We start from the raw sequence: 22,646 nt of genomic DNA on the forward strand, positions 1-22,646 counted from the left end.
TCGGACACTTTTATTAGCCTATTGACAAGCAGAAAGAAATGGACTGTGTCTTAGTTTTAGGTACAAGAGGCCAAATTCGGTCTTACCACAGCCATGAGCAAAACTTAACCTTTGTTCACCCCCTCACCCAACCAACATCCTCGACCCACTGATTAATTTCCCATGCAATCATATTCAACTTGTCCTAGCACTTTCAGAGCATCATAAGAATGGCTAACCTCATGATTGATGGCAAATGCCCAGTTTCTTTCTTGATTTATATTAAATAATACATATGTGTATGTAATAAATGTATTATTACACATTAACAATCCATGCAGGAACTGTGTAACTACTGATGATGCATTCACTGTTACAGATGAAAAGCTTGTGTAATTAGATGGGTATTAACTTTTCTTATTATTTCTGTAATAACACAAGTGTATCTCAATAGCTGTAACAGCATATTCTCTCTATATGGTCATACATGTGTAATAAAGTGAGAGTAATTGTAATTGTATCAGCCACTGCTGTTTCTATTACACTTATTGAGATGCACTTGTACACATGTTTAATTGTGCTGCTGTAATCCATCTGTAAAAAAGGCCACATCACTACATTACATTGTTATTACAGGGTTTATTAATGTGTCATAACACATTACATACGCTTAAGAAGAACTGATGATAATCTGGGTTTTAAATCTGAAACAAATGTTTACGTAATATAAAATGTACTGTTGCTGCACATCAACTAACAGTATCTGCACTATATGGACAAAAGTATTGGGACACCTGCTCATGCATTGTTTCTACTGAAATCAAGGGTATTAAAAGCATTAATCCTGCTTTTATCTAGTAGATTTTGGAGGAGCATTGCTGGATTTGATTGCTTTTAGCAATAAGAGTGTTGGTAAGGTCAGAATGTTGGATGATCACCACCCCACCTCATCATCCCCAATTACCATACTCATCCCAAAAGTACTGGATGGAGCTCCACCACCATCATTCCAGAGAACACAGTTCTTCCACTGCTCCACAGCTCCTCAATGCTGGGGGGGTTTATACCCCTCTAGCCCACGCCTGGTATTAGGCAGCATGGAGCCAATAGGGCCATGATGTTGATCTGCTCCAGAGAGTCCTATTCTACTGACAGCACTTCTCTACAGGAACAAGACAAGCTGTGTGTGCATTTGCACATCTTTGTCAGCAATGGGTGCAATTTAAAGTAGCAGAATACATTCCTTAGAAGGGGTGATCAAATCAACTTTATTTGTATAGCCTATAAACCTAAGACCCCCACAAAACTGCCGTACTGTAACACAATTCCAACAAAGTTTCATAACTGATGCAGTGTCTTGGTTATGGTTTATGGTCAGACCTCAGAGAATAGCAGTGTTTCTTAAATCTGATTTTAGACAGCATGTTCACATTTCAATCAACACGTCTGATTTTCACTGTAGTCCCATTGCAGATCAGAAGACATCATCAGGTTCTTTAATATCCTTTTTCACACTGGGGTCTTAGTAGTTACTGCCACCTATTGGCAACATGCATCAAAGTAATCTTTTTTTTAATTTTCTTTGCAAGACCACAACCTAACAAATGCTAAACTAGCATCTAATGGCTGAAATGGGTCCAACAACAAAACTCTGATCAAATCTTGATTAAATTTTGGCTGTTGTGATAATCTGTAAACCAGCTTTTCTTCTACAACCAGTCAGATGTGTTCTGGATCAGATCAGGTCAGTGGTTGCAGAAACTCTGTTTGATTTTCCAGCAGGTGACCAGCAGAGTGTGTATGAGTTCTTATACGACACCAATGGAAAACACTCACAACTCACTCCATTAAAGTACATTAAAGTATCAGTGTGGTTATTGTTCAGCTTCTTTTAGCAGACTAGAAACGACCTAAACAATCTAAAGTCAAATAATATACAATATTCAGTATCACTGTTATATGTACTGATCAATCATAACATTAGTACCACCTGCCTAATATTGAATAGGTCCCCCTTGTGCTTGTGTAATTACATGGGTATTAACATTTCTTATTATTTCTGTAATTACACAAGTGTATCTCAATAGCTGTAAGAGCATATTTTCGCTTATGTGGTTATACTTGTGTAATAAAATGAGAGTAATAATAATTGCATCAGCCACTGCTATTTCTGTTACACTTATTGATGTTTTGCAGATGTTCTGATGACCCAGTCATCTAGAACCTCACAGTTCTCATGGTTCTTCTTGTCAAAGATTCTTATGCTTGCCTATTTTTCCTGCTTTTAACACCAACATCACCTTCAAGAACTGATTGTCCACTTGCTGTCTAATATGTAGTTCCACCCCTTGAGAGGAGCCACTGTAGATGAAGATAATCAATTTCAGCTTGGTACTAATGTTATGGCTGATTGGTGTATATCAGGTGTTACTTATTACTGAACTACCTTCATGCTATTCATGCAATTTTAAGTAAAATATTAATGTTAGTTTAAAACACATTACACATAATACACAAAGTTTTAATTAATAATGAAGTAACATTTATTATAATCATTTGTTATTTAATGTGTTTAACAAGATAAATTGATCTGATGGTCTGAAGTGGTCTGATCTTTGAGAAGTCCAGAACTAAAATGTTGTTTGTGACAAATAGAGTAACTGTTATATTATGTTTATTATATTATATTTATAATATATACAATAATATATAATATGTTTGTATAATATGTTATATAAATATGTTTCCATCTCTAATCCAGGGTCTGCTGTTTCCTAAGGCCAACAAATCAGAATCTTCAACCCCTGACATCTGTCTTTACTTCAGCATTGCTTCTATACTGACCCCAAGTCTGGTCTGCCTGAACTGCACAAAAACTTCTCTATTATTGCTCATATTTTCTCAGTTTGTTGACTGATTTATTTCTGGATTTATTCATTATTTCTTTCATATTACATATAATTCTGCACATATAAGTGTACTATAAGTGTACCTGACAGGGAGTTTTATTAAATGGAACAGTGATATATCTCAGAGCAGCTGTGTTTAATATTGTTTTTAATAAAGGTTTTTATTTCTTGTGAACCAAATAGGTCTTTATTTGTTATCAGCAAGTTAGTTGATTTGCTGTTCAGTGCTGTGGAGTGGATTGTTTTGATGTTAATGATATAAACTTTTTAAACATATTTACTTTTGCAGTTCATTTCTACACACAGTGCAACAATAGTTATTTAAGTGATGCCATAGAACAGGAGTGGGCAGCAGAGACTGGAGTCCAGTACAGTGTACTGATTTCCCTGCTCTATCAGTCCTACTAAACATGGTGATGCTTAAACAGGAGAAGCATATAACTGTGCAGGAATCTGTCTTTGTTTGAGCCAAAGTGGACTTAATGAGAGACGACCAAGGAGGACACCATTGTTAGAAGTCTAGAATTTGCTACATGTTACATGCTTGTCAACTACATGTTGACAAGCCCCAAAGCTTCTGGGAGAATGTCCTATGGACAGATGGGACAAAAATTTAACTTTTTGCCAAGGCACATCAGCTCTATGTTCACAGATGGAAAAATGAAGCATATCAAGAAAAAAACACTGTCCCTACTGTGAAACATGGAGGAGGCTCTGTTATGTTCTGGGGCAGCTTTGCTGCATCTGGCACAGGGTTTCTTAAATCTGTGCCGGGTACAATTAAATCTCAAGACTATCAAATGTTCTGCCCAGTGTCAGACAGCTTGGTCTCAGTTGCAAGTCATGGGTCTTGCAACAGGATAATGACCCAAAACACAGCTAAAAACACCCAAGAATGACTAAGAGGGAAACATTGGCACTATTCTGAAGTGGCTTTCTATGAGCCCTGACCTAAATCCTATTGAGCATCTTTGGAAGGAGCTGAAACATGCCACCTGGAAAAGGCACCATTCAAACCTAAGACAACTGGAGCAGTTTGCTCATGAGGAGTAAGCCAAAAAACCTGGTGAGAGGTGCAGAAGTCTCATTGACAGTTACAGGAATCAACAATTATTTGCAAGTGCATGTTCAAGTGTGTGTGTGTGTGCATGTGTGTTCATAATCTTTAATGGTTTAAAGAAGTTAATGTAAAGGTTCTTAATGTGGTTCCATGGTTGCTCCTCAAATAACCCTTTGTAGAATTTTTTGATGTTTAGTTTCTAAATGTAAGATCTCCTGTGATTCGGTGATGAACAAAGAACCGACATTTATTTACTGATTTTTGCATCATCTGATCTAAAGAGTTTATCACAATGAATTTCTTGAGGCTGTAGTGTTCGCTACGGTAGACAAGTATTTCAAGAGGTTGATATCCCACAAAAACCCTGCATCTCCTGCAACACCTTCTACAAAATATAGCAACTAGAATTGCCTGACAAATCCAAGCATGGGGTGGCCTCTCCATTCCCAATTACATTCAAATTGCAAATTACAAAAGAAATTTGGAAACAGAAGGAAATGTTATAATTATAAGTTATAAAAAAGTTATAATTAATATTCTCATTAGGTTCATCAAAACTGCTGTACTGGAATGTCGTTCCTTAAGTGAAACCTTTCTATTTTTCATCCCAGGGCTCTGAACAGTACTCATAGTCGTGGGTATTGGTGGTGGTCCTCTGCTGCTAGCACTGGCTTCTCTTCTCAAAAGAAAGTGTTTTTTAAAGAAGAGCGGTGAGGGGCTCCTGTTCTGTAACTTCACTGTAATTTAGTTCCCCCTGTTGACTGAATGAGTGATGTGCACTAACTCTGCCTTCTTTTTGTCTGATGTAGCAGAAGAGGATGAGCTATTGTCTGAAGATGTCTACACTTCCATTGAATATGTCTCCTTTAATAAAGCATGAACAGGTACTGAGATTTTCACAACACTGAAAAGACTTTTTTCAGAGATGTAGTGTGAGGAGATTGTCAGACGTCAATGAGAGAATGGTGTCTATTTCTGTTTAGTAGTATTTACATGGGAAATGTCAGAATAGACATACATGGGTATATAAAGAGGCACAGGTTAAAAATAATTAGGATGAATAAGGACAAATATTAAATTTGAATTTGGACAAACATTGACTGGTTGACTGATCCATTGGCAAAGGTGGACTTAATACAGTGACAAAGAAATGAAAACAGCTACCCTAACTAACCAGGGGGTATTCCACAAAGGGAGCTTCCAATAGCCTCGCTTTTTGAAGTGAGCCCAAACAGTTGACCCCAGACTCACTGCATTTCTCTAAAATCCAACCAATATCCAGGTCTGATCATTTCTATATATGTAACCTTGGGGCTAAAAACAGCACTATTTACAAAATATTTAAAATCGTTGTGCAATTAATGAAATAGAGAGTGCAAAAAGCCTGAACTAGTTGGACTAAACCTAGCAAAAATACAGTGGGTGGCCTCTTACCTAGGTGCACCCAAACTTACCTGTCCACGCATCACTCTGGAGGGAGAGAAAAGAGATTGGGAGCAGCAACGACTAAAACCTTACTGCCTTCATTTAAAACTCTAGCAGTAGCACAGCTCAAAACCACACTTCCAGCAACTTAGCAGTCTCACACAGAGCAAACCACTCCCAACACACACACACACACATTTCTTCTTAGGTAGGTCCTTCTATTTGCCCAGACCTGCCACTGATTCTGATCTGTGGACACCAGAGCTCAGCCAAACATCTGCAGAGTTCATTGGTTCAGCACATCAGCTTCATAGAATAGAGCAGTTCTGTAAAGTGGCAGATAACAGCAGCTTGCAGAAGATTCACAGCTGGCAGGGAATTTTCAGGAAGATGACATTCCAGCTTCATGATGGGTCTCAGTTTAACGTTTGTTGTACAGTGAAGGGAAAGTATCAGGCTTCAGCCTTTAGCTCGGTTAATGCTTCTGTGTTGAATCCTTGAGTATAGAGTAGGTCACCAGTAAGTCAGCCTTTCCCTTTTCTTAAGTGCGGTAACTAAATGAGCTATGGATACCGTCAGTGGGTTGGGATACTGGGTGTGGATCCGTGGGATCAGTGTGGTATAGAAGCCTGTCATTTCAGATGTTTATTTGTTAATTGTTGCATCTGATAGTGTAAGATTTTGAGGTATTGCATTGCATAAAATTTCAGGATGGTGCCAGTTTTTAATGCCATGTGTGGATTTTGTGTGACCAGTGCAATATCTTGAAGATGCAAGTGCTTTAAAATGTTAAAATCATGGAAGACTAGAGATTCGTCCACCTCAAACAATATGGACAACAGTGGAGCTATGGTGTCAATCAGATGGAGCTATCTATGTGTAATACATGATATGCAGTGTGTAATTGGCCTTGGAGGTAATGGTTAATATTGTTTTTAATTAGGGTTGTTGTGTTTCTTTACCAGTTTAGTTTAGTTAGATTTGCTGTTGAATGGATTGTTTGATGTTAATGATGATTTCTTGAACAGATGGCAGACTTCAAGCTGCTTCCTGTGTTGTTCTCCCTGGCAAGCTGCAGAGATTCTGACTAAGCAACAGCTAAAACCCCACAAACCTACTTCTGCAGTCTGTAACATTTACCCTTTCCTCTTAAAAATAACAGTGAGGTAAACTGAGGTGAAGCACAAGTCTGAAAACTGTTCAGAGAATCTCAATGTCAACCTCTATATATATATAAAACAAAACTGCAGAACAAAACATATGTTGCTACATCTGAAGCGAGGTTTCAGCAAAACAGGAGGACCAGGGCAGGGACGAAACAAAGTGGTGCTAGCTTACAAGAAAAACAGACACTAGACCAAACAGACGACAAGATCAGAACACTTCCCGTTTCAGCAGGCCATAGCACGCAGTGATACAGAGGTTGCAACAGAGCTAATTCACCGCAACATGTTTGAGCAAAGCCATGGCTTAAGACGCCCAAGCCTCAAGTGTTCTGATTTGGCTTAATGAGGGAAGCCAACTTCCAGAATCCCCAACTCCTTATTTGAAGCTAAGATTCTGTAAAATTCTGAACAAACTACACTTTAATTTTTCAAAAGTGATTTGTTGTCAGTTTAGTCATTAAAAAAAACAGAAAATTCTGAGACAAGTTCTCTGTGTTTGATCACATGATCTGAGGGGACTGGATATGGTCCACCCAGAAAGGGGAAGGGCGTACTTGTTTTTTATTTCAAATACGGCTGTAATTATTATTTATTTTGACTGATCACACAGAATGGACACACTTATACTTCTCCTTCTGATGTTTTATGAACGTGCAGCTTCTGCTGGTATGTCTATTTTATTAAGAGTCATTTGCAATAACCTGTAAATAATATTGTTATTGCTTTTTTTAATTATTATTTATATTGTGTATATAGTGCAAATTATTTATCTACATTTTTGTAACTGAGTGTCTTGCTATCCCTTTCTGCTGTGACACTGAGAATTTCCCCACTGCAGGACTAATAAAGGATTATCTCTGATTTTATTACTTTGACTAAGATGATTTGAGCCACCAACAAATAATAGTCATGTTTAGCTTAAAAACATACTGTGCATTTTCTATATATATCACGTTTCACAAGCAATAACTAATAACGCATCAATAAAACTTTTTAAAATTTTAATCATTGAATCATTTTCATTATATTTTTGATCGTTGTTTTAGATACCCCTGCACCTGCACAAACTTTAGATTTGTCATCCTCCCAGACAATATCTGTTCGACTGAATGACAGTATCACTATGAGCTGCAACATCACTGGAAAGTACGAGGTGGCCTGGTATCGTCTGAACTCTAGACTAGAGGAACTAACCCTGCTGATATTAGCTGAGAAAACTCGAACCCGAAAAAGCCTTCCTTATTCCTACAATAAAGATGAATGCCGTTTGGTCCTGACGGCAGACAGTGAGATTACCATGGCCAGGCTGACAGTGAAGGAGGTAGGAATGGATGACCTGGGACTTTATTTCTGTGGGACTAAAGCTGAATGGTCTCAGCTGCACTTTGCAAGACCGATCAGACTGCAGCTGCAAGGTTTGTGGTATTTCTTTATTTTGGTAGTTTGTGTAAAAATATCATTCTAAAACTACCCAGAACTACCCAGAACAGGACGTCCTAAAGATACTCAATAACCAATAAACAGTTCATTTGAGATTGTTTTTTAATAAATCAATAAGCTTTATGATCCTATTGATCGATAGACTTTATCCTATAGTATTATAAAGCTTATTGATCAACAACAGCTCAACCTGTAGCATTTCTAAGTATTTAGAAAAGCATCCCTAGTTAGTCTAAGTCTACCATATAGATAATAAGACATTGGTCTCTGGTCTCTGGTCAAACATGTCATTTTCACCACATCAATGATCATTTTTAAATTGTTGTATATGGCATTGGTATATTCAATTCAGTTAAAGGACCAACAATAAATACATTTAGGGATTTACACATCAGCTGATGAACTTGTTCACCAAGTTTTTTCATTAATAGTTGAGAGAAAGATGAAAGTCTTTTGAGCTATTTCAGTAATGAGGTTGAGGTTGAGGTCTAGACTCAACTTCCTACTGAAATGTTTGCATGAAAAATGCTGTGTTGTATTTTGTTCAGCCCCTGGTGTTTAACCCAGTTATTTACCACATGTTTGATTATTACGTATTAACTTATTAATTAAAAATGATTAATTCATAATTTTATATTCAGGTGCACAAGACCAAAAGTCACAAAAGGAAGAAGCAGAAAATACAGGTAAGACCTGTCAAAAGCAAGGCTGTGACACTTAACTTAATTAAATGAAACCACCTGCTAATGCTCACATACTCCTGGCTTGTGTTATTGTTTAGTGAATACATGGAAAAAGTATTTAATTTACTGATCAAACAGAATAAATTATTATTATTTAAAGCTTTGACCCAGCAATGGTCCTGGGTACTTAAGGTTTAAGTGTGGTGGGGTGGGTGGGTTAGATTAGGGATGGAAGTGAACTCTGAAGGATGAGTAGATCTCCAAGAGCAGGGCTGGGAACCTCTGCCATACAAAGGCATTCCAGGACCTCTAGTGAATACACCAGGTATAACAGGTATTGGTCAGGCAACATGCTTATAAATGGCTTCATGAATTTATCACACCAGTCTGTTCTACAGTTTCTCTCACTCTGTGTTTCTAGATGGTGTAAGGATGGCTGAGAGAGCGCTGATGTTGATTGGGGTTGGTGCCGTTGCTCTGGTCTTTCTCTTGGCTTTAATTGCTGTTGGCAAGGTGATCCATCAACGATCCTGGTGTCGCAGACGTCATGGGTCTCACGTGAATCAAACTAGGATGATATAAAGCATATCCTCTCTAGGTTATTAAACTAATCATTTACTAATCTGAAACTCAATTAAAATAGTGTGTAAGATATATTTTTATAGATGGTCTAATGTTAATTAATCTTGAGAGAGTGTTTGCAAGGTTAATTTGGCATGACACAAAGACGAGGTAAAACTTAAAACAACAAGATGCTGTACAAATATAAAGTTTAATAACTGGGCATGCCATGTTAGATTAGCTTGGGAATGGTTACGGTGTCATTTCCAGAGCTAAACAACAATCCCATTTTATTTAGTACTTTTAGGGTAGGGCAAGATTATTTTAAATGATATGGGAGAGGGTAATCATTTGCTGGAACTGATATCCCCCAGCAGCATGTTTTCTAGTACCTTCAAATTCTGTATTTTATTGGATCTAAATTAAATCATAACATTTAAATTATACACAGACATAAGACATGTAACACACTTCATTTCTAGGTTCTGCAAATATATTCATTCCACTAACAGTAATGGTCCCCACAAAGTGATTAGCCAGTGGGAAAGGGATCTGAATAATGAATATTTTGAAAATGATTGGCAGGAAGCAATTAGGTCTATCAAAAGTTTTACTTGTGATAGGTTGCTTGAAACTTAATACAGAATATTTCACAGATTGCACATAACCCCTTATTGTATAATGCAAATGCCTATGTATGTATGTATGTATGTATGCATGTTTACTTTTAATGCTAATGTTTTGTAATACAGTTGACATACAGTTGTTTGTTAACTTGTTTGATTGCATTTCCAATAACTGTATGTGTATGTTACTGTTTGTTCTTGCTTATAAAAGCAATACAAATACAATATCATTAAGATTATAAAACTTAAGTTTAAACCTGTTGCAACAAATTTACCTGTTTTAAAATTCTATGACAAAAGTTCGGATTATGACTGAAGAGAAAGCTTAAATCATTCATTTTAGAATTAAAGTTTTGTTTATGTAATCTGTAATACATTCTCAATAATAATAAAGGATTATCTTATAATAAAGTACTTTAAGCCTGGATGTTTGTCTTCTGTGGTCCAGTCTTGGTTTTGTAGGTTTATGAATCTAAGGTAAAAGGTAAAGGTGCACGTATCTGTCACTGTACAGCGAAATGTGTCCTCCGCATTTAACCCATCTGGTAGTGAACACACACTCACATGTGTTAGGGGCAGTGAGTACACACACACAGCCAGAGCAGTGGGCAGCCTGGGGAGCAGAGAGGGTAAAGGGTCTTGCTCAAGGGCCCAACAGTGGCAGCTTGCCGGGAATCGAACCCACAACCCTGTTATCGATATCCCAGCGCTCTAACCGCTGAGCTGCCCCTGCCCAATCTGAATCTGATGCTGGCAGCTACAGAAAGCCTGTACTGAATGGAGCACCATCCAACATTCCAGAGAACGTAGTGCCACTGCTCCACAGCTCAATACTGGGGGTCTTTATACCCATCTAGCTCACTCCTGGCATTAGGCATGGTCATGTTTATCTGCTCCAGAGAGCACCTTGTAAAAACTGTATTTTATAAAAATGATGAATAAACTGAATTAATAAGACTTTGTGTTCTGATTTCTTGACTTCATCATGAACGGACCTGAACAAGCTTTACTGTAAATTGGTGTCATGCCCCATGTTCTCCTTCTGCCGCTGTCCACTAGCTCAACTACAGTTCCCACAATTCCCCTTCACCATCACACCCTTCATCTCAGCCAAACCCTTCATCTCGGGTTCCTGATTATTTGCCTTTTGTGTGTGGATCCCTGCTTAGTCTCTCATCTTCTGACTTAGTTAGTTCCACTCTGACTACATTAAGATATGTCCAAATGTTTGCGGACACTCCTTCTAATGAATGCACTCAACTACTTTGAGTTGCACCCACAGATGTGAAAATGCATATATGCACACCTTGTGTAGTCCCTGTAGAGAAGTACCGCCAATAGAATAGGACTCTCTGGAGCAGATGGTCAACATAAACCCATTGGCACCATGCTGCCTAATGCCAGGCGTGGGCTAGAGGGGTATAAAGCCCCCCAGCATTGAGCTGTGGAGCAGTGGAAGAACTGTGTTCTCTGGAATGATGGATGGTGGAGCTCCATCCAGTACTTTTGAGTTGATGGGTTAGGGACGAGGTGGGATAGTGATCATTCTACACCCTGACCTAACTAACACTCCACCATCCCTGAACAGTAAAGATAGACAGATCCAACAGAAGCAAGAAAAACTCTTTTAATACCCTTGAATTTGATGATGATGAAAACAATAAATGAGGAGGTGTCCCAAGACTTTTGTCCATATAGTGTAAAAACTAGTTGCTGGTAGTTTTGGCCACTTTGCCACAGTCTGGAAGAAGACCCAAACTGACCTTCAGGTAAGAGGAATTTGTTTGGATGGTCAGGAGCAACCCAAGAACCAGCAAAGGACAGACCTGCCATCAACCGGAAGCTGCTGGGAGAGCAGTGTCACTCTTGACAGTCAAGCAGGTTTTACATCTGTATGATGTAGAGTTCAGAAGGAGGAAGGAACAGTGTTTATAGCGTGACAGTTTGAGGGCGGAAGTCAGATCTGCAGTTGAACCGTGAGGACAGACCATGCAGCTTCTCCTCTTATCAGCTCTCCTGCTCCACAGCTCCATACTCACAGCCCAGTCTGGTGAGTACCCCTGCTTACTCTTTAACATGTAGATAATGAACAGAGCAGACCTGCCTGATCCTTTACTTTATGACTAGAGGATCCAGTCACACACTGCTGTAACCAGAATCTGCACAGATCAAAGGAAGCGTTCCTCAGTTTTTATTATTAATAAGAAGTTCTACTGATTTCTTAATATTTCTGTGTAATTCAGTGCTTGAGATGAAAACACTGTGTGTATGGTGTGAAATGTGCAGTGTGTATGGTTATTGAGATGTGTACGGGTGTGAGAGTATTCTTTTTGTGGTGTGTAGAGTTTGAATGGAACTGGTGATGCATTTTCGGTGCCAGTGGGGCTAGGTGGGGGTCTATGGTTAGGAGGTGATAGGCTGTAAAATGAGATGCCTCCCTTGTATGGCATATGGTGTTATGGGCCTAATTTAGCAGAACACTATTATTATTAATATTAAACATTATTAAATTATTACATGTTTAGATTATTACATTATCATCCACCAGATTGCCCCTAAGAAGGTGGGGCAGTGTAAGTCTAGAGATTCAGGGTCATTTTTTGCATACTGCATATGGGTGTATGAAATATTTACATATGAAATATTTACACAACAATATTTATTGTTGTGTTGTATGCTTAAATCAGCAGTACTGTAGGTTAATGAACACTGAAAATGTAAAAATAAGCGGAAGGAGATGGGGGTTCTTTTGAAGTGCAGTTTACAGAATGTGTATACACTCTTGACCACAGAATAAAAATACATTCAGAGCCCTGTTTATTAACCATATAACCACAACTACAGCCTCCTGCTGCTGAACATGTGTCTCTGGCTTAAAGTGTAAAACTGACTGATGTGAAAGCTCTGTTTAGACCAGAGCTGCCCAAACAATTTGTCAAAATTTAGGTGGTTAATAGCATTTCATGCAGTTTTAGAAAGAAAATAAGATTTTTAGGTGGACCAAATTAAATGTCCTTTTAGGTGGTGAACAGATCTAACATGAGCATGAATGTGAACATAGCTGAGCTTATCTACAGCAGATATAATGTAACACACAGATCTACTGGACCTACCTGTGTAACATTTACTTACCTGTATAACTAAACTTCACTCACCCCGGCTTAATCATGATTGGATATCATGATATCTCTCATGTCTATCAGTTAGGAACTACAACAATAACACAGTGATAATGATGAAGAGATTTGAGCTCAGAGGGGGTTCGGTGTGAAACTGAGCTTCACTGTAGAGAAACTGACCCACTCTGATTTCTGTACAGTGGAGGTGAATGGAATCAAGCATCGGCCGTCATGACTACAACACAGATACAGCCCATAATTTATTTCCTATCGAAACCCACCAGTGCAGCTACACAAGTCTTCTGAGTTTTATATGGAATGATGATGATGATGATGATGATGAGGATGATGAAGGTAAAATAGTGAATAGAGAATCTCAACTAATCCAGTTTTCTTTAGGGACTACTTTCTGTAGCTGCACTACACCCTGCAGCATGTATCCCTCCACCATTTTAATGATCTGATTTTAAAAGCAGGTTCTAGAGCTGAACTCTTCTCAGAACTCTGGTAGAACAGTGTCTCAGGCATCAGGCAGCGTCTTCATCACCATTAGGTGAAGAACTTTCTGTGAGGAGCTTTTATTAGAGCTTCAGACGTCTGCTTCCCTTCACCTCCACTGTAGAACTATTGAAAGGAATCTCTTTAAAGTGATTCTCAAATACAAATGTTTTGCTTGTATGTTTGATTGCTGTTGACAGTAATTTCAGAGTTTCTCTGAGAAAATACCAGAAGATTTACTGTAATTATGTATCTGTAATGGAGCATCACAGTGACTCTGCAGCTTCAGGGGCCTTGAGTTGTGGGTTTGACCTGGGTGGGATTCCTATTCTGGTCACTGTCTGTAAGGATCACAGGTCTCCCAGTACCTTCTGTTTCCTTTGGGTACGGCAGTTCTCTCCCTCCTCCCAAAAATACACAGTGAATTGGCTTTGCTAAGATGACCCTAAGTGTGTGACTGACTGCTCGTGGACTTGAGCCCTGTGGACTGGTGCTCTGTCCAGGGGCATATTTCTGCCCAGTGATTCATTGTGGAATACAAGAAAACCAAACACCTGCAAACTACTGTACAGATCAATGGATGCAGAGGCAGAACGTGTCCCCAGCAAGTTCTTGGGCATCCACATCTCTGGGGATCTTTCTTGGACTAATAACACCTCCTGTCTGATTAAAAAGGTGCAACAGCATCTTTATCTTCTGAGCAGACTGAAGAGAGATCATCTATCTCATCATTTAATTACAGACTTTTGCAGATGCACCACTAAGAGCGTACTAACCAACTGTGTGACTGTGTGGTATGGAGGCTCTACTGTGGCTGACAGGAAACCATAAAAAGGGTAGTGAACTCTACTGAACTCTTCATTACTCTGACAGGCACAAACTATTACACTGCACTGAACCCCAGCCCACACTGGCTATACCACTGCCTCATTATACTTATATGTCAGTAGTTTCTTATTTATTATTATTATTTACTTGCACATTGTTCTATATATGCACAATAGTACGGTCTGTTTTTGCACTATACTGTCATTTTTTACCATGTCATTGTACAATACTATTTTCACACTGTCTGTCATTATTGCACCTGTTATTTTATATTTCTATGTATATTTCTATTTCTATTTCTATTTTTGCACAATGCTACAATTTGTACATATGGTAGATGCTAACAGCAGTAGTAATGAAGTTACTGATGAAGTTTTATTAAGAATTTAATACTAATAATTCTATTAAAATCCCCTGAGTGCTGCAGAGATGCATGTGTACAGGGTAAAGGGTGTACAGCTGTGTGTTATTAAGCTCCTGTTCTCAGTATGGTACACAGTCTAGAACAGATGATGTAAATAATATCAGTGCTTAATGATAGAGGTGTGTTTAAGAAGCTCCTGTGTGTGATTCTGTGTGATGAGCAGATTTTAATTCTATTCATGTTTATTTTTACAGTAATATTTAATCAGAGTGGGACACAGGGGAGAGACGTCACCCTGGTCTGTAATAAAGAGGGTAAAGTGATCTGGGAAAAAGGCACTGATAGAGGGAGATCAGCCATCCTTTCTGCTGAGAAAGGAGAAATCATCACCAAATACAAACCTGATCCAGAAAACAGATACAGTGTAAAAACTGATTCATCTCTCCTGATAAAGAATCTCTCTCTCTCTGACTCTGGGATTTATTACTGTAACGCTGTTCCTGTAGTGAATCTGACAGTCTACCCTCCACCACCACCAGCAGGTCAGAGTCATTTCTGACTGTGTTACACACCTCACACTCACACAGCTTTATTTTAATACATGTAGTCTATGCGTCTTGTTTGCTTACCTGTTATTTTTCTTCTATAACTTTGTTTAACTTGGGCTAAAGCTTAGAAAGAATTACAACCCCATAGAAAGGTACTCCACCTTGACAAACTGTTTAGAACAATATACATTCGTCAGTGGTCTTCAACTATACAACAAAAATACAAAAACTGTAAAAAAGCAGAACCACTAAAATAAAACAAGGGAAATAATAAAAAAACTCACCTCAGTTTCGTTAAAGATTCCCTTTTCTCCCACTGATAACTGCTCGCAACTGTTAAACATTGCTCTCTATGTAAAACATGAGATTTACACCTTTTTTAAGGTGGCAGACTACCTTACACCACATTTCTTCATAAACATTCAAGATTTCTCTAGAATAGCAGAACTTCTGCTACTGCATGTAATTTTATTCAAACGAGAGAATATGGTTATCTATACTGGAGTTTTCTCTCAGAGCCATTTCCACCCCTGTTTTGTTGGCTAACAAACTCAGGTCCTTTAAACCACGCGGCAGTTAGGAGTTTCTTAAAGTCCAGCGCCTGATCAAACAGTGTGGTCAGACTCTACATTTGCTGAACAGAAGGAAGGTTCATCATTCTTTCTAAACTAAAAGCTCTGGCCACATTAATGATTTTATTTCCCATCTGGTTACAAACAGTGATGTGCTTCTATAATAATATTACTAATGTTAACATTCTCCTTCTTCTTTTTCTTCTTCTTCTTCTTCTTCTTCTTCATAATAATAATAATTTTAATAATAATAATAATAATAATAATAATAATAATAATGGTAAAGTAAAGGTGCACATACTGCACTATGTCCAGCGAAATGTGTCCTCCGCATTTAACCCATCTGTGGTAGTGAACACACACACACACACACACACACACACACACACACACACACACTAGTGAACTAGGGGCAGTGAGCACACACATACCCAGAGCAGTAGGCAGCCAACTCCAGCGCCCGGGGAGCAGAGAGGGTAAAGGGCCTTGCTCAAGGGCCCAACAGTGGCAGCTTGCCGAGCCCGGGTATCGAACCCACAACCCTGTCATCAAAAGCCCAGAGCTCTAACCACTATTGATGACAATATTTTAGTATCATCTAATGATGATTTTAAAAGCTGAGGTTAGTCAGATGTGTGTATTTAAAACACTGTTCTGATTGGCTGATTTGTTATGTTTAGATTTCACCTTCATTAAATGTAAGAAATTCAATTCTTAGTCAGTCCAGCATCTCTCAGCACAGGAACTGAAGTGTGTTAGACTCTTTTCTCCTCTGGTGGTAAATTATAACAATGCAGCTCCAGAGTGAGAGGAGTGATCTACAGTACAGCGGTTCAGGAGCTGAACCATCACAACCCCATCAACTAAACCAAGAAAAGAGAATCAAGAGATAAATGCTAATGACTGAAACAGAACTGAGGAGAAAGTGGATTCCTGTCCTCACTGAGAGACCGGAGTAGAAATGGGAGTGTTAGCATTGCTGTTGTATGAGAAATAAATGAGTTGATATTCTTTGAGGTTCCAGGTTGAAGGTGTTCGGTGAGAGCTGGAAAACTCTGATATCCTACAGTCATTAGTTCAGTCACTCCAAACAGACTTTAATAAAAACACTCACTGTGTTCAGAAGAAGAGTCTCAATCAGATTAGTTTGTGCTGTTGATGATGTTGATGTTACTGAGAGCACGTCTGTTCTCTGAGGTGACGGTGCTGCTCTTCTACAGTGGAGTCAGAATCAGACGAGCTGTTAGGATCAGGGTGATTCCTCCTGCTCTCCTATAAAAGCCTCCAGTTTTCATTTATTCTGAGTTCGTCTCTACAGTCTCCCTACAGTCAGTAAACAGAATCATGAGTAAGAATAGTTCAGTATATTTTAATATGATCTACTTTTCTCCTGCAGACAGCAGACCAACAACCACTTCAACCAAAACAACAACAGGTAACAGTTCTGTTCATTTATTTCAGCTCTGACTTACATCAATCAGATACAGGAAGAACATTCTGTACAGACTTAGTGATCCCTCTCTCTCCACTCTGATGGATGCTGTGATTCCTGGGATATCCATCCTACAGATCCTACAGAACAGCATGGCTTTAAAAGGCTGGCTGGAACATCTAAAGTGCTTTAATAATCACATGTTTTATCTAGAACCTAAACTCCTGCTGGGTCAAATGTTGGGCTGAATAAAACACCCACACTGGTGTTACCGGGTTGTGAGATATACCCTCCAATTTCTCCTTAAACTCTACACTGTTTATATAACATGTATATTCCAATAACTTTTGTATTATGTAACTGCAGCAAGTTCAGACCAGCAGTTGGAGCCTAGAACAGGTGATGTAGATAATATCAGTGCTTAATGATAGAGGTGTGTTTAAGAAGCTCCTGTGTGTGATTCTGTGTGATGAGCAGATTTTAATTCTATTCATGTTTATTTTTACAGTAAAATTCAATCGGAGTGAAACACAGGGGAGAGACGTCACCCTGGTCTGTGAAAATGAGGGTAAAGTGATCTGGGAAAAAGGCACTGATAGAGGGAGATCAGCCATCCTCTCTGCTGAGAAAGGAGAAATCATCACCAAATACAAATCTGATCCAGAAAACAGATACAGTGTAAAAACTGATTCATCTCTCCTGATAAAGAATCTCTCTCTCTCTGACTCTGGGATTTATTACTGTAACGCTGTTCCTGTAGTGAATCTGACAGTCTACCCTCCACCACCACCAGCAGGTGAGTCTCATTTCTGACTGTGTTACACACCTCACACTCACACAGCTTTTAATCATGCCCTCTTTATTAAGCACACTTTATTTGGACTGATTCTTTGTAAATGTTTAATAAACTCAAAACCTAATCCTAAACATAACAGTTTGGCCCCTTAAATCTAATCTTAGTCTAATCCAGTTAAGATCCAGTTTCCAGACTGGTGTCAGCAGCAGGTCTACAGCAGCTGGTTGAGGATGAGGATGGTGAGATGGTCTGTAGATTATCAGTGATCCCTCAGGTGAACGTCTACAGACTTGAACTGGGACTCTCTGCATCAGCAGGTCTCCAGGCCTCTCAGCACATTTCAAAAATGTACATTAGGGGGTTGATAGCCTCTTACTAAGCCTGTAGAGGTGAGGCTTAGTAAGGTGTGTGTGTGTGGGGGGGGTGCAGAGTAGAAAGAAGCCAATCAGAGGTTTTTATGTTTTGTATGAATCAACATTTAGAAGGTAACTGCCAACCACTATGTACTGGAGAGGAAAACCTCCATATTTATTATTAATGAAGGTGAAGTTACAGATGCAGCAGATCTGTATTTCCAACCAATAGGGGGCGCACTAGCCAGTTTTAGAGCAGCTGGCAGCTATGAATATTCAAGATGAAAAAGGCCAATAGAAATGCTCTAAAATGACCTGGGATAATATTTTTTTTTACATTGATTTCCACTGAAAGTAAAGCTGCTGTGTATCTGCTGTTTTGGAGATAAGAGGTTATTGTGTGAGAGTGACAGCATATAGAATATCTACTGTACTTTATGTTCTTTTGTTTTCCTCCTTAAGGTCGTAAACATATCTGAACTCCACCTTCCACAACAGGTAAGAGTGAATCAGCAGATCTTCCCCTCCTTCTCTAATAAATCAAACTGTCTGATATTCAGAGCTGATATTCCACTGTCTGATGGTCAGAGAAAGCTGGAACCTCACTGATGTAATGGTGCTGTCAGTGAAGTGTGAACTCAAGCAGAAGTAAAAGTAACTAAGTGTAGCACCATTACACTGAGCTCAAATAAATGAACTGGACAACTACTGTAATTTGTAGAGCGCTCTGGGTTTGATAGAGTACTTTAGTTAGTTATGAGTAATTTCACTGTGTATTTGCTGACAAGTCTGAACATAAAGGTAATAAAATATATAATGGCAGTGACTCCAAACAAATTAGTGAACAGTAAATACTGATCCTTTTTATGAATAATATAACAAATAATAAACATACAAATGTAGTATATACACACATGGACAAAATTGTTGGTACCCCTCAGTTAATGAAAGAAAAACCCACAATGGTCTTACTTTTAAAAGTAATGGTCTTACTTTTGTTAGATTTAAGTTATTTCTGTGGTTATTGTGGGTTTTTCTTTCATTAACCGAGGGGTAACAAGTTTGTCCACGTGTGTAAAGAGGTTTCTGTCTGTAAGATATCCCCAGCAAGGCGACCCATGCTCGCGGTGGCACAGTGCAGTTACAGGTTTGGTCGGCCTTGCTTTGGTTTAGCGGCTGGTTCTCCAGCTCCCCTCATTTGTCATTGAGCGTTGCTAAAGGTTTACGTTAGCCTCCCCCTATCCCCTGTAGAGTTTCGTTCAAGCTCCCTTTTGGTTTCTCCCCTGTTTATCTCCCCTTTACACCTGTTGAGCTCCCGACTCCTCCCAGTCTCAGGTTTTGTTGTTTTTCTCCATTTTGTTTGCCATGTTCAGGTTTTTGTTGATCACTGTTGTTCACTGTTTGCTGTTCTTTTGCCCCACTTGCCCCCTTTTGTTTATTCTGGTTGTGTAAATAAATCTGCTTGCTTTGATATCATCTCTGCAAGTGTTCATCCCATCTTGGTCTGGCCTAACTGTTGGGCTGAATAAAACACCCACACTGGTGTTACCAGTTTGTCAGATATACCCTCCAATTTCTACTTAAATTATACACTGTTTATATAACATAATTTTTGTATTATGTAACTGCAGCAAGTTCAGACCAGCAGTTGGAGAATCTGTGAGAGTTTAGTGACTTTGAGATAGCAGATTCTGGCCCAAATAAGACCCAGTTAATGTTCTTAAGTTAATGCTCTTATTAATAATTGAATAATAATAATAATAATAATAATAATAATTCTATTAAAATCCCCCGAGTGCTGCAGAGATGCATGTGTACAGGGTAAAGGGTGTACAGCTGTGTGTTATTAAGCTCCTGTTCTCAGTATGGTACACAGTCTAGAAAAGATGATGTAAATAATATCAGTGCTTAATGATAGAGGTGTGTTTAAGAAGCTCCTGTGTGTGATTCTGTGTGATGAGCAGATTTTAATTCTATTCATGTTTATTTTTACAGTAATATTTAATCATAGTGCCACACAGGGGAGAGACATCAGCCTGCCCTGTGAAAATGAGGGTAAAGTGATCTGGGAAAAAGGCACTGATAGAGGAAGATCATTGATCCTCTCTGCTGAGAAAGGAGAAATCATCACCAAATACAAACCTGATCCAGAAAACAGATACAGTGTAAAAACTGATTCATCTCTCCTGATAAAGAATCTCTCTCTCTCTGACTCTGGGATTTATTACTGTAACGCTGTTCCTGTAGTGAATCTGACAGTCTACCCTCCACCACCACCAGCAGGTGAGTCTCATTTCTGACTGTGTTACACACCTCACACTCACACAGCTTTTAATCAGGCCCTCTTTATTAAGCACACTTTATTTGGACTGATTCAGATTCTCTGGACCCCTCCTTCTCTAATAAATTAAACTGTCTGATATTCAGAGGTGGTCAGAGAAACCTGGAACCTCACTGATGTAACGGTGCTGTCAGCGGAGTGTGGACTCAAGGAGAAGTAAAAGTAACCAAGCAAAAAATGACCAGAATAAAAGTGTGAGAATCTAAAACTGCTAAAATACTGAGTAACGTATATTTACTACTGAATAACTCAGCACTGAAACGACAAACTGAGTTAGCTGACCTTTAATTTCCTACAGTCCTTAGAACTTCGGTTTTGAAGATGTAGGAGTAAACACTGCAGCCTCAGAGTGAGAGGAGTGAGAGGAGTGATGTACAGTAAAGCAGTCCAGGAGCTGAACCATCACACCGTCATTGGGTTATTAGTTCAGTCACAACAAGCAGACAGTATAAACACTCGCTGTGTTCAGAAGAAGAAGAAGAGGAACAGATTAGTATGTGCTGTAGATGATAATGATGATGATGATGATGATGATGATGATGTTCCTGTAAAAAAGTGTCTTATAAAGTCTCCAGTCTTCATTTATTGAGTTCATCTTTACAGCCTCCATTCAGTCAGAAAACAGAATCACAAAAAAGATACTTTATTATATTTTAATGTTCTTTCTTTCTCCTCTCTCTCTCTCTCTCTCTCTCTCTCTCTCTCTCTCAACAGGAAAAGGCCCAAACTCAGACCCATCCCCAAAAGGCAATTTCTGCATCATCATCTGATATGAAGTTCTAGCTGAGAAGAGAGTCATGTCTGTTTCCTGAAGCTGTAGTGTTCTACTTTCTACACTGTTTTCTACCCTGTCTACATTTGACCTTTTACATTCATTGCATTATTTGGGGTGCTCAAATGTTGGGCAGCACAAAACACCTATGCCTGTATCTCCAGTTTTGCTGTTTTTCACTTTTCCCCATGATGTGAATCTGCCAGCTGTTCTTTACATTGTATCAGAATGTCATGATGAATGGACCAATAGAACTGCTCCAAAATTACCTGGAATAAAATCTTTTGAATGTTAAGATTATGTTTTTTTTCTTTTTCTTATGAATCTACTTACAACTGTAGTTAGTTTGGAGATATTAGATGACTAATAGAATATATACTGCACTTTTACATGTTCTTTTCATTCCTTCTTTAGATCATACACTCATCAGACTTCCAATCTCAATAACAGGTCAAAGTAAGCTTGATCCAGTTCAGGGTCATACTGGCAATAAAGAAAGTGCAGAATCCCAGGCATCCCTGTCCCATCCCTATTAAAGCTCCACCAGTAATTCCAGGTCAGCCAGGAGATACAATCCCTAGGTCTATCTCTGGGTATCCTGCCATCCAATGGGAGGTGGTTTGAGCATTACTCTGAACTTCTCTCGGATAACAGTTCCTCACTCTATCATGAAGAGTGAGCCCAGCTACCTTATAGAGAACACTCACCTCGATTGCTTGTATCTGCTTGATCTTTCATTTAGTGCCCACACTTCCTGACCATAGGTGAGAATAAGGAAATTGGTCGACTGGTAAATCTACTGGTATTGTTCCAAAGCCCAACAATATCCTCAACAGTGTTCAGAGCTTCACTGCCCATACTGAACAGTGTCCTGCCTTCCCAATCTGAGTTGTCAGAGCGTTTCCATGAACCTTCTAACTCTGTCTTCTTTCTGTCTGATGTAGCAGTAGAGGATGAGCTATTGTGTGAAGATGTCTACACTTCCATTGAATATGTCTCCTTTTATAAAGCATGAACAGAAAAGATTTTTCCTTAAAAGAGATGAAATGTGAGGAGATTGTCAGACACCACTGGGAGCACTGTGTCTGTTTCTATTTAGCATTTTTTACATGAAAAATGTGAGAATAGACATAAATATACATTGGGGATTTAAATAGGCACAGGCTAAGAATAA

At 38.8% G+C, this 22,646-nt stretch overlaps 2 protein-coding genes across 2 annotated transcripts in view; both read left to right on the forward strand.

Moving 5' to 3' along the window:
- Positions 1 to 6,982: 6,982 nt before the first annotated feature.
- LOC140550194 (uncharacterized) lies at positions 6,983 to 10,164 on the forward strand. The gene is made up of 4 exons (XM_072674036.1): positions 6,983 to 7,205; positions 7,586 to 7,954; positions 8,621 to 8,665; positions 9,084 to 10,164. The coding sequence occupies exons 1-4, from the start codon at positions 7,151 to 7,153 to the stop codon at positions 9,242 to 9,244; spliced, it is 630 nt and encodes a 209-aa protein (XP_072530137.1). The 5' UTR covers positions 6,983 to 7,150; the 3' UTR covers positions 9,245 to 10,164.
- A 1,667-nt stretch (positions 10,165 to 11,831) lies between these two features.
- Positions 11,832 to 22,646, forward strand: part of LOC140549565 (uncharacterized) — a 53,241-nt gene continuing 42,426 nt past the window's right edge. Inside the window, exons 1-3 of the mRNA XM_072673307.1 lie at positions 11,832 to 11,899; positions 14,913 to 15,200; positions 17,175 to 17,213. Of these exons, the coding sequence (XP_072529408.1) occupies positions 11,839 to 11,899; positions 14,913 to 15,200; positions 17,175 to 17,213 (388 nt within the window). The 5' untranslated portion in view covers positions 11,832 to 11,838. The remainder of the gene's footprint in view (positions 11,900 to 14,912; positions 15,201 to 17,174; positions 17,214 to 22,646) is intronic.

Source organism: Salminus brasiliensis, chromosome 2 (genome assembly GCF_030463535.1).
Source record: "Salminus brasiliensis chromosome 2, fSalBra1.hap2, whole genome shotgun sequence".
In the NCBI taxonomy this organism is placed as follows: Eukaryota; Metazoa; Chordata; class Actinopteri; order Characiformes; family Bryconidae; genus Salminus; species Salminus brasiliensis.